General features: G+C 32.8%; 1 protein-coding gene and 1 pseudogene across 2 annotated transcripts in view; one reads left to right on the top strand and one right to left on the bottom strand.

Moving 5' to 3' along the window:
• ZFC3H1 (zinc finger C3H1-type containing) overlaps window positions 1–14,090 on the top strand; it is a 50,643-nt gene that overhangs the window by 13,220 nt on the left and 23,333 nt on the right. For both annotated transcript variants that reach the window (XM_088800781.1, XM_019748945.3), the window contains exons 3-12: window positions 1,289–1,353; window positions 3,806–4,004; window positions 4,256–4,479; window positions 5,872–5,995; window positions 8,481–8,575; window positions 9,599–9,808; window positions 10,011–10,175; window positions 11,171–11,308; window positions 12,054–12,175; window positions 12,567–12,716. In XM_088800781.1, coding sequence (XP_088656907.1) covers window positions 1,289–1,353; window positions 3,806–4,004; window positions 4,256–4,479; window positions 5,872–5,995; window positions 8,481–8,575; window positions 9,599–9,808; window positions 10,011–10,175; window positions 11,171–11,308; window positions 12,054–12,175; window positions 12,567–12,716 — 1,492 coding nt within the window. The remainder of the gene's footprint in view (window positions 1–1,288; window positions 1,354–3,805; window positions 4,005–4,255; window positions 4,480–5,871; window positions 5,996–8,480; window positions 8,576–9,598; window positions 9,809–10,010; window positions 10,176–11,170; window positions 11,309–12,053; window positions 12,176–12,566; window positions 12,717–14,090) is intronic.
• On the bottom strand, window positions 6,215–6,774 carry LOC109456552 (large ribosomal subunit protein eL28 pseudogene; annotated as a pseudogene).

The raw sequence follows: 14,090 nt of genomic DNA, 5'->3' as shown, positions 1-14,090 counted from the left end.
AATAAAAATGGTAGCACAGCTTTACACGTGAAATGGTTAAAAAAAACAATGCTTGACATACTGTAATGTCACTTTACCTTGAAAAAGACCTAAAGTGTGCTTGTGGAAGTGGAGGATTTTCAGCTTATGAATTAAGAGGTGGAGCAAGGAAGGTTATCTGACATTGGACAGTAAGCTGTAACACCAGATGTGGGTGGGTGTGGCTGATAACACAGTGAGATGAGGTGCTTGGTAGATGCTCAGTGTGGGGTTTGTGTATTCCTACATGGCTTGGATCACCTGGATGTTAGTTTTCTCCATTCTCTCGGAGACAAGTCGCACATAAGCATGAAACTTTGTGTTAGGCTCAAATTATTTTCTTATATATCAACAAATGCGCATTTCCAAAACAAGCCTTATAGCAGAACTGATCTAATTCAAAATTTGGTGTTTGCCTTCCATTTACTTTGTCTAGGGTACTTGATTAGTCATTTTCTAGTTATCAAATAAGTCGCCTGTTCTTTTACCAATAGACCTTCTTGAACAATCAAATTAGGATGTTTGGAACACTGACAGATATTGTTAATGGGGAAAAAGAAAGTAAGCTTGGAACTTAGACTTCAAATGTGTCATCTTAAGGAAACACTCTCTTAGTTTTTAAATTCATCTGTTTCAGCTACAAAAGTGTATCTAAATACTCTTGTAAATGTACTGTAACTTTATTATGTGATTTGTAGAGCTGTCATAGATTAAATAATATATAAATGAGATTTTGTAAATAACTTCATCAGAAGTCTGTGCCTAAGGCTAGAATTCTGGGAAAATGTGTAGATGGATTTAATTTTGCTGATGTTTCTGCTGATTTTTTTCTAGATCAATAGAGGGCCATTTCTTTAATGTAGAAATCCAATTAAAAATTACAAATGTTGAATTCACTTTATTTACTTTGAATTAATGATCATTATACTCTATCGATGTGTGTTATCTATTTGGTAATGAAGCTTTGCTTGTCTAGTCTATAAATTCTGTTCTTATTTGAAATAATTATTTTTAGTTCAGAAGTCATTTTATCAAAATGTGTTTTTATTTATTACTTAATATTTTGAGTCATTTTGCCTTGTAACTTTTAGAAATGGGGCTAATATGAGAAGTTTGGTTAGATTTTCATTTTCTCTAACAGCGTTCTTTTGCTTTAGAGACTAGAAAATGAGACCCTTTAAAATAATATTAAACATTATATAGCATTTTGTTTTAAATTGGCTGTAGCTATCTTTAGAGTATTCAAAGTATGCTGTTTTCATTTTTAAAGGATTAGAAGATAAAGAACAAAATTTAACAAGAAGAATTAGTGCCTCAGATATTCTATCTGAAAAGGTAAGATATTTTGTAGGATCAGATATCACTGTAAGACTGATTCTTGTATTCTTTTGAAAGAGAAATTCTGTCTTGCTTTTCCACTAATTTTCGTTCATAGTGTTTTACCTATATTTGGACATAAGCCTGAAACATAAGAAAATCTGGAGAGATGTCTTGGAGTATTTTTCTGGGATCAGTTAAATTGTGTTTAATTGAAGTGTTACATATATCCATAGATAATCTTTTTGTTTGTTTTTTGAAACTTTTAATTTTCATTCAGATACATTCTTTTAAAATTTTGGCATGATTATGCCTTGTGGGAAAGCTTTGGAGTTAGTTAGACCTTGATCAGGTCTAGCTCCTCCTCTTAGCTGACTGATCATGTGTAAGCTTGCCTCTGTTTTTCTTCTTTACAAAATAAGTTTAATATCATCTGTTCTCTGGGTTGTTGTGAGATTCTGCAGGATAAAATACAGAAGCATCAAGTACTGTGTTTTACATTTAATAGGCACTTAATAACCCAAGCCTTTTCTTTGTCGAATTAGAGATCTGAAATAGCTGCAATTTATTCCATTAAGATTTCAGTTAGTTTTTATGAGTAAATTATAATGAGGCAGAATCTAGGGTCTTTAGGAAAGAGATGGTCCTGAATTTATGGATGATAATATAGCAGACACACATGCACATTGCACATACATGTGTCTATATGTGTATATGTTTTTTAATGTCCTCACAATAACTCCATAAAGTAAGTTGGCATGTTTTATTGATAAGGTAAGATTCATATGGGCAGGTTAAGTGATTTGCCTGAAGTTACATACGACTTAATTGTCAGAGCAAGGAGTTGAGTGAGGTTCAGTGCTCTTCTTACTGATCATGTAGCTGCTTTAAGAAGCATAAAGTTGCGTGACAGAAGCAGTGGTTTCTTTCATTTCAAAAGGAATAGTTGCAAAAAGTAATCAAAGACTTAAGTCTCAATTGAACAGTGATGATAGCTTTATTTTAAACTCTAGATCAGCACTGTCCAAAATCCAATAGAATTTTCTACAATAATGGAAACGTTCCATATCTGTACTTTCCAATATGGTAGCTATTAACCACATGTGAGTATTAAGCACTTGAAATGTGATTAGTGTGGCTGAGGAACTAAATTTTTTAATTCAGTTTAAATAGCTACATGTGATTCATTACTACCACATTGAACAGTATGGCTCTAGAACCTCAGTACCAAGCAAGTAGAATTCAGTATGTTTAAGTGATTTAGAATAAAAAAGAATCATGATAATTTTTAAACTTATTTGTTACATATATTTCCCTGTAGTGGAAAGGGTAACTATATCCTGAGTTGGGTAAACTGAAGTACTGAAATATGTGATGATAGTTCAGTGAGGTATTTATAACAATTCATATTAAGGTGAAACCAGTAGGTTATAGGATCCACTGTTTTCTTTATGTTTAAGAATTAAATACTTTAATTGGATTTTAGAAAAATGTAATCACAATTCACCTACAAGAAAAAGTTATTAGATAAATGGGCTTTAACCTTTTTTGAGTCTTAGATTCTTTTGATTTCCTTCCTTCCTTCCATACATAACACATAAAGGCAAAAAACATAATTTTGTGTTTAACTTCAAGGAGTAGTGAGACCAAAGGACTGGACCCCTAATTTCCTCCCCTGCAAATCCATGTTCTCCAATTCAGAACCTTTGCTTAGATTGCGTGACATTTTCAATTATATTTTAGCTAAAATGTAGAGAATAAATTAATTTTAAAAATTATCTCAAAAAAGGTAGAGTGAAAAATTTAAGTTATTTCAATGGGAAAAAATTTTCAAATGTTCACTCTTAATCTGTCTTCCTGGTTTAGTTTCCCTGAAGAAAAGTCTTGGGTATTTAAAATATTTTAAATATTCAAATAATTATCTATAGCTTTAGAACATGTAATATTCAAATGTAAGCAAACCTTTACGTATTTTTTTCTTTCAACACTATAGAATTATACATATTTTTAAAAGTTTGCAAGTTTGAATCTTGACTGAAGTGTATCAATTGCCTGGTACAGGCTAGTAAATCATGTGATAACCACTTTATTCTTCATTCCTTGGGTTGGGTTTTTTTTTTTTTCCTTGAGTTCGCTGACATCAGATTTTTACTCTTGTTTGGGAAGCACAGTTAAATGCTAATCTCTAACCCTTAACTTTCATTTTTTTTATCATCTTTTTCCATCAGTTGTGCCCTTCCCCTCCAACCCTACACATATGCGTATACACAGTCACCCTCCATAGATTGATCTTCTGTTTGTATTATAGGGACTGAGTTAGGGTCTAGGGCTATGGTTTCCTTATTTATATTTTCCATTTAAATGTTTGCCTTAAAACTAACTTTAAATTCTGATCTTTATAAAAGTTTTGATTTGGTGAAATGTTTAAGGTCAAATAATTTAAAAAGTGCAACTATTTCTTTTTGTAAAGAAACTTGGTGAAGATGAAGAGGAGCTATCTGAACTACAACTTCGTCTTTTGGCTCTTCAGTCAGCAAGTAAAAAATGGCAACAAAAAGAACAGCAGGTGATGAAAGAAAGCAAAGAAAAGTTGACTAAGACGAAAACTGTACAGCAAAAAGTTAAAACCAGTACAAAAACACATTCGGCCAAAAAAGTTAGCACTACAGGTGATCATTCAGTTAAATTCTTTTAATTGATTTCATGTATCAGTATAGTGTCCAGATTTTAATTCAGAAAGTTTTGTATTTGGGGAATTATAAGGCCCTGAATGGAGGGCAATCCTATGTAAACAGAACTGAGCAATGGCTATATATATGACTTCATGATAATGAAAATAATTTTAAAGCTCTTGTTTTCTTTTATCCTCTAGAAAATTCTAACTCTTAATAGATAACTGATCTATATTTTCCATTTAAAGCTAAACAGGCATTGAGGAAGCAGCAAACAAAGGCATGGAAGAAATTACAACAACAAAAAGAACAGGAAAGACAGAAAGAAGAGGATCTGCGGAAACAAGCTGAAGAAGAAGAGAGAAGGAAAAGGGAAGAAGAAATCAGAAAAATTCGAGATCTCTCAAATCAGGAAGAGCAGTACAATCGATTCATGAAATTGGTTGGTGGAAAGAGGCGATCACGAAGTAAAGTAAGGAGTGTAAAAAATGTAAAATCAAAACATTACTCAAATTTAAGTGTCTTTATTTCATAAATTTAGTCAACTAAGAAGCATAAAGTTCTTGTGTTTCATAGAGCTTGTTACATAAATAACTTGGGGAGAAGGAAGCGTAGTTTATAATTGAGAATTAGTCTTTTATAGGTATTAGAAATGGAAGAAATGAAAGAAAGACTAAAATTATGCTTAATAAAGCCTGCATTTAGCTTTTTCATCATTTTCTATTTAGAAAAAAGTAGGATTACTAAATTGTAGGGAGTACTTATTCTAAAAATGGCTGTTACCTAAAACTAAGTACAAGGGCCGAATTTCATTCTTTTTTTATTGTTTAGTAGTATAGAGTTAGAAGTGTGTCATGATTAATCGGTATAGTCGATTTTAATGCAAGTTCAATGGCTACTTAGTTAAGCATTTGTGAGCTTTTACTATGTATAAGTCATTGATAATGACTGAATGACTCATTATCTTTCATGGGTGGTGTCAGGAAGTATGTTGGAGATTTAATATTGATCTAGTGCTATTATCAATGATAATTTTCAGAATTATGAACTTTAAGACTACACTTGTGAGTGTACTAATGAAGAATAGAGAGATATTAAGAGTAAGCTCTTTAATTCTAAGGAGTCAGGAGTTAGGTAGAGTGAAAATTTTAAGTTATTTCAATTGAAATTGAAGTTCCCCCAATTGAAATACTTATAAATTCCCTGCTTAAGCATGGGAATAAAGTATGAATAAGTTAATTTCATACTTTGAGCTTCTAAAAAGCACTTTGATAGAATCTTTTTATAGGGAAGAGTATTGTATTTCCACATTACTCTTATATTCATCTGTATTGGTTTGCTAGTTTTTAGTTTGTTACAAACTAGCTCTGTGAGCGAACCATTGTAAGAAGTAAAAAAAAAAAGAAACACACATTGACCAAGAGTTTCTAGTTTTCAGCTATTAATTTGTTCATAACTAAAATGTTACTGGATTTTTTTGAAATAATCTGTAGTTTTGATGACATAACACTTGAATTTATTCATTTAGTTTTTTTTATACAGAGAGAGGCTATACGTATTCATGATCTTGGAGTTACTTCATAGAGGAATATCTGATTATTTAGTAGCTCAGCTAACTGGAAGATTTTATCTATATAGATAGTCCTTGCTAGCTTCCAGTTTCTGACAGTTATAAAATGTCAACCACAGCATATCTGTCATGTACATTGAATTTCCCAAATCAAATGTGATAGGCAGGTCTAACTGAGTCACCATGATTTTTGATACTGTTTCCTAGAAGATAACTATTAATTGTTTTATAATTTCTAGCCTAAGAATAGACTAAGATAAAATGCTGTGAAACTAAACCTCCTGTGTCAATTAGTCTTCAGATCCTGACCTGAGACGATCTTTAGATAAGCAACCTACTGATAGTGGAGGAGGCATTTATCAATATGATAACTATGAAGAAGTTGCTATGGATACAGATAGTGAAACCAATTCACCAGGTATGAGCTAAAATATGTAAAACATTTGCATATTCATAATTGTTAAAAAGAAAATGGTCATGAAGCTACCTAAAACCTTGAAAGAAATATGTAATGAAAGGGAGATTTGCTAGTGGATTGTTCAACCATAGGCATTATTTGGTGGTGTAAATACTTTGAGAGCAAACCTCAAATGTGTAACATTAACCTTTATTTCCAAGTGTTTCTTTTTTATCTATCTATCTATCTATCTATCTATCTATCTATCTATCTATCTATCTATCTATCTATCTATCTATCTATGACACTTTGTGCTTTATTGCTTTGGGAGGGAGGTGCTCAAGAGCTCTTGGTGAAGCGAGCCCGCTTCCTCTTCAGTGTCACCGGCTTCTGGCTGCGCAGGATGGCGCTGACTCTGCGGATGGCGGCCATGCGCAGATCCGGGCGGTACTTGTTCTTGCAGATCGTGTGCCGGATACTGCTGAGGGTGGCTGGGCGTTCTTGTTGATGGTGGTCCGCACATAGGTGGCCGGCTTTCGCTGGCCGGATCTCCGCTTCATGACAACCACCACACCTTTGCCATCGGCTACTGGCTCCACGCTCACCATCTTGCGGTGAATCAGCCCGTTGTAGCGGAAGGAGTTGCGGGCCTTCAGATTATTGGGCTCGATGCTGTCTGTCTGCTTGTTCCTTTTGATCAGGAAGCTGGAGCAGTTACGCATGACCATCCATTGTAGATGCGGGGACGTGGCAACACCGCCTCCTGTCAGAGATGGAAAGAGCCCAAGTGTTTCTTTTAGATAGCATTAAAAAAAAGGCAGTATTTGAACTATTCATGATCTGAGCTAAAAAGTGAAGATTGTAAAAGCAGATAAGAACACTGCCTTAAAAAAACAACACAAAACGAATAAACCTTTGATCTGTTAAGTATCTTTATATCCAAGACTTTTTGGATTTTAGTCAAAAGGATCTTTGTTGCTTTTAGGCTTCCTTCTTCCTTCCAGTGATGATACTTGGTAGGAATTTGGAGATGGAAAGTGATACTAATAGCACCTCAGAAAAGGCCGGTGAGAACTGGTCAGGGCTGTACCTTAATTAGATTGCGTATTCTAGAATGTGCCTCTTCCTGGTTAGAGACTTGCTTGAGTTCATATTCAGGGGTTATTGTCTGTAAGATACTTGTTCTCTCACTAATTAAAACACATAAGATTGAGTCACACAACCAAATGCAGTTGATATTCCAGAACTGGACTTTTTAAAGACCACATGATCAGACTATTTCTCGCTAGGATCATATTGTGAGATTAAATCAAACTAGAATCCTACTTTAGTGTGTCTAGACTAGAAACTAGGCAGAATCTGTATGATTTGGATAATGTTTACCCAAAGTGCTCATATTCAGGTTATTGTTTTTAGACTGATGTTTGATAATCTTACATGAAATTATGTTTTGATTTCATAATTTAAACTCTCTTTGGTCAATCTTTAATTTTCTTATTTCCAGGTTCTTGGAGATGATTCATAGTAGTTCCCAAGTTTGACAATATTATTAATATTCTGTATTTCTATAAAATAACTTTATGATCTATGCTTATAAAAGAATTTTGTAAAAAATTTATTATACAGAGAATATATTCCCTGCTCAGCTTTATCAAATTTTAACTTCCCATATTCACTACAGATATTTATATTTTTAAGAAGTGAAATCTTCTAAAAGCCATTGTATATTCAAATGGTATCATTTGGGCCACGAGTCAACCCTATATAAGGCATGTGGGTAATATCCATACTGATTTTTGAGACAACTGGGACAAAGAAACATTAGTTTTTCCTACGATTATATCGTGATTAGTAGCAAGAGTAGTCTTTGAATCTGCCACATTTCGCTGAGTCTTAAGAAACCATTGAAGGTAAAATGCACAATTATTTTTATCTGCTACCAAGGAAGAAGAAATGCTAACAATTTAACTGAGATGCCTCAATAACTAAGAATTACTAAAGTGCGAAAAAATGTACACTTCATTGATTATATACAGTAGGTAGTGCTTTTCATTTCTAGTCCTAGTTGCTTTCTGTACAACTTAAGTAGTCCATTTCTTCACTCTTCTTTGCGCCACATGAAGGAAAGAATGGAGTCACCATGTCACTGTTTTCCTTTGGTTTAGGCACTTTGGCAGGTTTTGAGGAATTATTTTGTTTTATTCCTTAACAAGTGTGTTTGTAAGAAAAACTGCTCCGTTCTCTGTTATCATAAGGTGAAAAGTAGAAAAAGTGGAGAGTTTTGAGGGATTAATGTCAGCTTAACTGGATGGCTGACTTTATGGTAACATGAGAACAATTTTAAGTAGGTGGAGGTGGTCTCTTGGAGGTTAAAGATTTTATTAGAGATTAAGAAAGTCTAATTTGCACTCTACCTAGGTACATTTGTATTTCTTCAAACATATAAATTTAATTTATTCCTGTTGAAGTATTTCTGTTTTAAACTCTTATAAAAATTTTTTTTCAGCTCCTTCACCAGTGCAACCATTCTTTTCTGAATGTTCATTGGGGTATTTTTCTTCAGCACCATCTATTTCTTTGCCTCCACCACCTCAGGTTTCTGTAAGTGAGAATTGATATTATTTCCAAGAAAATTTTGTTGTTTTGTGTCATTTCTAATATGTTTTGAAAAACTGGCATGTAAATTAACGAATGGTTAGGTTTGAAGAGAGCTTTAAAAACTCAGAATTGTTTACCAAAATTAATACACACCCATGGAATAAGCAGTTATTATTTTTTTGGCAGGCTATCCATTTGGTAGATATTTTTCAAAAGCAAAGAAAGTGGGAGAATCACAAAGTCAAAACTATTTTAGATTAAGAGAACCTGGAGACCCAACAGGATCTTTCTCAATACGTTAGAGGGAATCTTTCCATTTCACAGTTCCTAGGTGTCCTCCTAGGAAGTTTAAGAAGAGGGGGGGGATATTAGAGCAGAGAGTGAGAGAAAACATTTTTTTCTTTCTTCCTTGAACTGTTTTAAATGCCAGTGTTAGTACCAGAAGGTTTTTGAAGCAAAAATATATTCAAACTCAGGAATTTTGGTAAAATTTGTTTTCTATATCCATAATATCTAAGAGCCATTTCACAAGGATTTAAGAGGATAGTGGTAATTCTTCTTGACTCTTATATCTTAAGTTACTCTGGACCATGTATTTCCAGAATCCCTTTGGTTCCTAAGTTTAGATTTTTACTTAAATATCAAGTTCTTGGTTTTTCAATCTCTCTAGTTATTTTCAGGTAGTCAGCTAGAGGGATGGACCCTGTAAAATTTGATTTCTGTATCTTTTAGATTGCTAAGTGAAGATAAGAACAGCAGTAGAGAAGTTTGTATAATTATCTTGAAGTTCATCAGTGTTTCAAATTTTGTTGATTTTATTTTGAAAATTACACTTTTTTCATGGCTGAATATTGAATTCTGGGATAGTTTTGATATTTACGGTATATTGAATTCACTTATGCTTACAGCTAAAATAATAACCTAAAGTTGACCATTTTCTAATTTAATGTTGCTCCAGAGATAAACATTTGGAATTGGTAAAATTTGCATTGTAATTACTATTTCTTCTTTTTTAAAAATAACTAGTCTTTGCCACCTTTGAGCCAGCCTTTTGTGGAAGGCTTGTGTGTTTCTCTTGAACCTCTACCTCCTGTACCACCTTTACCACCTCTCCCACCTGAAGATCCAGAGCAGCCTCCAAAACCCCCTTTTGCGGATGAGGAAGAGGAGGAAGAAATGCTGCTTCGAGAAGAGCTACTTAAATCTCTAGCGAATAAAAGAGCTTTTAAGCCAGAGGTAATTTAAGTGCCCGAACCTCTAGGTGGTGCTCCAGAGCTTAGTTTAGGTAGCCCTACTGTTTTCTGCTTATTGGAATTCGTTGAGCTTTTATTATAGTAAAGGGGGCGTACGAGTGATAGTAATTTGCTCAACATTTTTAAAGATGACAGAAATGTATTTTTATTTAAAAATGTTTCCTGTCTTTCTCTTCCTTATTTAGGAAACATCTAGTAATAGTGACCCACCTTCACCTCCAGTTCTGAACAATTCACAGTCTGTGCCAAGAAGCAATTTATCAATAGTCAGTATTAATACAGTATCTCAACCTAGGATACAGAATCCAAAGTTTCACAGAGGACCTCGTCTTCCACGAACTGTAATCTCGGTAAAACAAACAAATATGTAATCCTACTGTTAAACAGCTTGTGAGAAATTTGTATGCAGTTTCGCTGTCTTGTTCCCCACCTCCTAGTTTATTTATAGACACAACATATATTCATATATAAATACAAATTTATTTATTTTTATTTGTTAATAGTGAAGTGGGAGCAGCTTCTTCACTAGAAAAATGGTAGTTTATGATAATGTTTTTGGGGAAGTATTATTTTCATCAGAGTGGCACGCTTTCCTCCACCATTTCCTCAATTTTTTCCTATATAAATTGGTCCATTCAGATTTCCTGTCTATTCTGGAGTTAATTTTAGCAAATTGCATATTTTTTATTTCTCACATCTTTCTTTATACTTTGCTCATATTTTTCTAATTAGTGCCCGTACTGTAGTGTAAGAATTTATGATGTTTATTAAAGAAATTAAAATGACAATTTCTTTCTACCTTGTTTTCTACTGGCTTCAAAGCAAAATAAATGGGGCAAAGCCAAGTTGAAATCTTGCCTCTGTTAGGTAAGCCAAATTTGGCCACGTACCCTTTGTATGTAACTACAAAAGCCAGAAAGTTTTTAAAATAATTATGTAGAATTATTAATTTTTTTCCTTAATTGTAAAAGAGTTAATTTAAATGACATTATGGTTTTTTGGAGAAAATAAAACATTTCTAATTAAAAATAAAACTTATTTTCTCCAAAAAACCATAATGAAAATAAAACTTAATGAAGGTGATCATAGTAGTGTCTTTAAAGATTAAGAACATAGAATATTATATTTTTACCGTATAATCAGTATTGGTGGTGTGGGACAAAGTGGACTGTGCAGTGTAACCAGAAGGAGCCATAGACTGTCTACTTGGAGCCCATAATTTTTATGAATGAAATTCAAAGAAGTTAAGGGACTTGTTCAAGGCCACGAAGCTAATTATGGTAGAGCCAAGAAAACAATAGAGATACTTTTGTCAGTAAGAGTAACAAATATATTGTCTTTGCAGCTTCCAAAGCATAAATCGGTGGTTGTGACACTAAATGATTCAGATGACAGTGAATCTGATGGAGAGGCTTCCAAGTCAACAAATAGTGTTTTTGGTGGATTGGAGTCCATGATTAAAGAAGCAAGACGAACTGCTGAGGTAAGTGCAGTAATGAAAGATAAAAAGGAAGGTGATTTATTAACAATCATTAAAGTTTTTCTGAAAATTAAGACCTTAGAGGTATTGATTTTTAATACATTAAATTGTGGAAATATTTTAAATATTTGTATTATTAGGACTTTATATAATGAAGCGTGTATAAATTTAGATAGATATAGCTATTAACCCCCTTTACTTTTGTTTGTGATTGATTAGTCCCTTTTTTAAAATAGTGGGTAGTTCTGTACTAGGAAATTTATTGTTTTGAAATTGTGTTATATTACCAGAAAACAGTTTTTATCATAGTGAATGATCTAAGTGCAACTTTTATTCCTGTTTCTATTGCAACAGTTGTTTAGGTATGATTTAGTTCAATTATTTTCAAACTGTACATCTTGACTACTTAGTGGACTGTACAATTAATTTGGTGGTTAACAGCCAGCTGGGGGAGAGCGAAGTGAGTAAAGAGGGTCACATATATGGTAACAGAAGGAAACTAGACTTGGGCTGGTGAGCATGCAATAGAGTACATAGATGTCGAATTATAGTATATTGTATACCTGAAAATTAAAAAATGTTATTAACCAGTTACCCCAATAAATTTAAAAAAGAGTAGAAAATAATGATGAAGATACTCAGTTATTTCTAAATAATATAAATGTGCACGGTGTTACAATGTAAAATACACATCTTAGTGTGGGATTATTGAAAACTGTTGATCTGGTTGACTTCAACTGTTTTCTAGCAAGCTTCAAAACCAAAAATACCTCCAAAATCTGAAAAAGAAAATGATCCCATGCGAACACCTGAAGCTTTGCCTGAAGAAAAGAAGATTGAATATAGATTGTTAAAGGAAGAGATTGCCAAGTAAGTCGTATTTTAGGTCATTAGCTTTAAAGGTATCTACTGTCTTCGTCTTAATTAAGTCTGTATGCAGTTTATTGGCATTGGGAAATGAATAACAATTTTTATCCAAGATGCAGAGTTAATAGTTTTGAAACTCACACAGGAGAGGTAGCCAGATGATCACCTATACACTTCAGTACAGTGATGCACTGAGATCAAAGCAGCTTAGAAAAAGACAAAAGCTGCTACTATCAACTTTAAGTGCCAACTTGGGTCGTGCATATTGGTTATCATCATTAGTCAGTATGATTACTATTTTTACTTTATGTTATGAAATAGAATACATCTTCGAAGAAAAATAATTTCAGTTTATCCTTTGATACAATTAATTTGTCTTTATTGATTATTTTAGTCGGGAGAAACAACGTTTGATTAAATCAGATCAGCTGAAGACAAGCTCATCATCCCCAGCAAGCTCTGATGTGGAAATTGATGGAATTAGCAGAATAGCAATGGTTACTAAGCAGGTTACAGATGCAGAAGCAAAACTTAAAAAACATAGGTGAGCCTCATTATCTGATTGAATACTGCATGATATAATGTTTCTATATTAGAGGGATATATATTTATGTATGTCGATACTAAGTACACTATATGATTACAAATTCTTTTATACTTGGTAGAACTGTATAAGGCTGTCATTTTGTTGAATTATACATTTACACAAAGTAATAGTATTAATGTTTACATAAAAATAGCAAGACTTCAAAGGAGCTTTCCTCTTCAGATTTATACATGGCTTGTTGCTAAAAACATTTATAAAACTCTTTATTTGGAATTTTCTTTAAAACTTCTGGCATGATTTTTGAAGTGCCCTCTTCGAAGACATATTTTTATTGTTAAAGGTGGACTTGATCGTTGGAAATAGTTATTACCCAGCAAGACACATGGTCAAATATGGTGTTACTATGAAGTGTGAATATAGTTATGATCATACACTTCTTGCATGTTTTGTGAAATTACTGTGTTGTTCAAATAGTGTTTCAAAATTTTGAGAACACGTGTCAGACCTCACAAGATGAACATGTTGAATGATAGAATTTATTTGAATTCATTAGCGTATTTTGGGGGAGTTATTTATTTCGTTGGCATACAATTGATGTGTACCTTTAGTTTTAATTGTACAACATAATGATTTGGTGTTTGTATGTATTGCAAAATGGGTCACCACAATAAGGCTAGTTAACATCTGTCCCCATACATAACAATTTTTTTTCTTGTGATGAGATCCGTTAGCATATATATTTGATAGAAATAATTACATCATATTATGGACATACATTTTTTTCACTCCAGACACCCTGAAATCATTAATTGATGAAGAGCAAAATGGTTTTATTTAGCATCAACCTGTTTGAGCTTTATTCAGCTACTCCCCTTTTAGGTTTACAAATATAAGGGGGAGTTTCTGTGCAAATATGGTAAGACTTTCCCTGTTCTGTTTTTAGTAACTGACTAACCAATTCTTAAACTTTAAATCTTGATAGTAAAAAAAAAAAAACTGACTACAGTGATGCATTAACTCTTGATGTTGAAAAATCATTAACTATAACATATGAACAGTTTAAAGGTTTTTAAAACAAGCTTCAAAAGTGTGCACATTCATAGTTAAAGAAAAAAGGTAGAAATTAGCCTCATTTCTAACATTAAAGTCACGTTGGTACTCTTTATTTTTTTAAATCATAAGAAAATATAATTTGGAGTGTTTTTACAAGGTAACAGATATCTTCAGGAGATAGTGACTTTAAGATTTTATATTAAGTATATAAAAGTATGTTCTGTTGTCTGTTTACGAAGAAGACATTGGAGATTATTCTGAACAAAATAAAATTATTTAAAAAGTCTTCATAAATGTGAATTTTGAATATTTGTTTTT

This window comes from Rhinolophus sinicus, chromosome 1, assembly GCF_057876585.1.
Source record: "Rhinolophus sinicus isolate RSI-liver-muscle chromosome 1, RSI-T2T, whole genome shotgun sequence".
NCBI classification, from domain to species: Eukaryota; Metazoa; Chordata; class Mammalia; order Chiroptera; family Rhinolophidae; genus Rhinolophus; species Rhinolophus sinicus.
The sequence above is the reverse complement of the archived record's forward strand: the minus strand, read 5'-3'. Positions and strand labels throughout refer to the sequence as shown.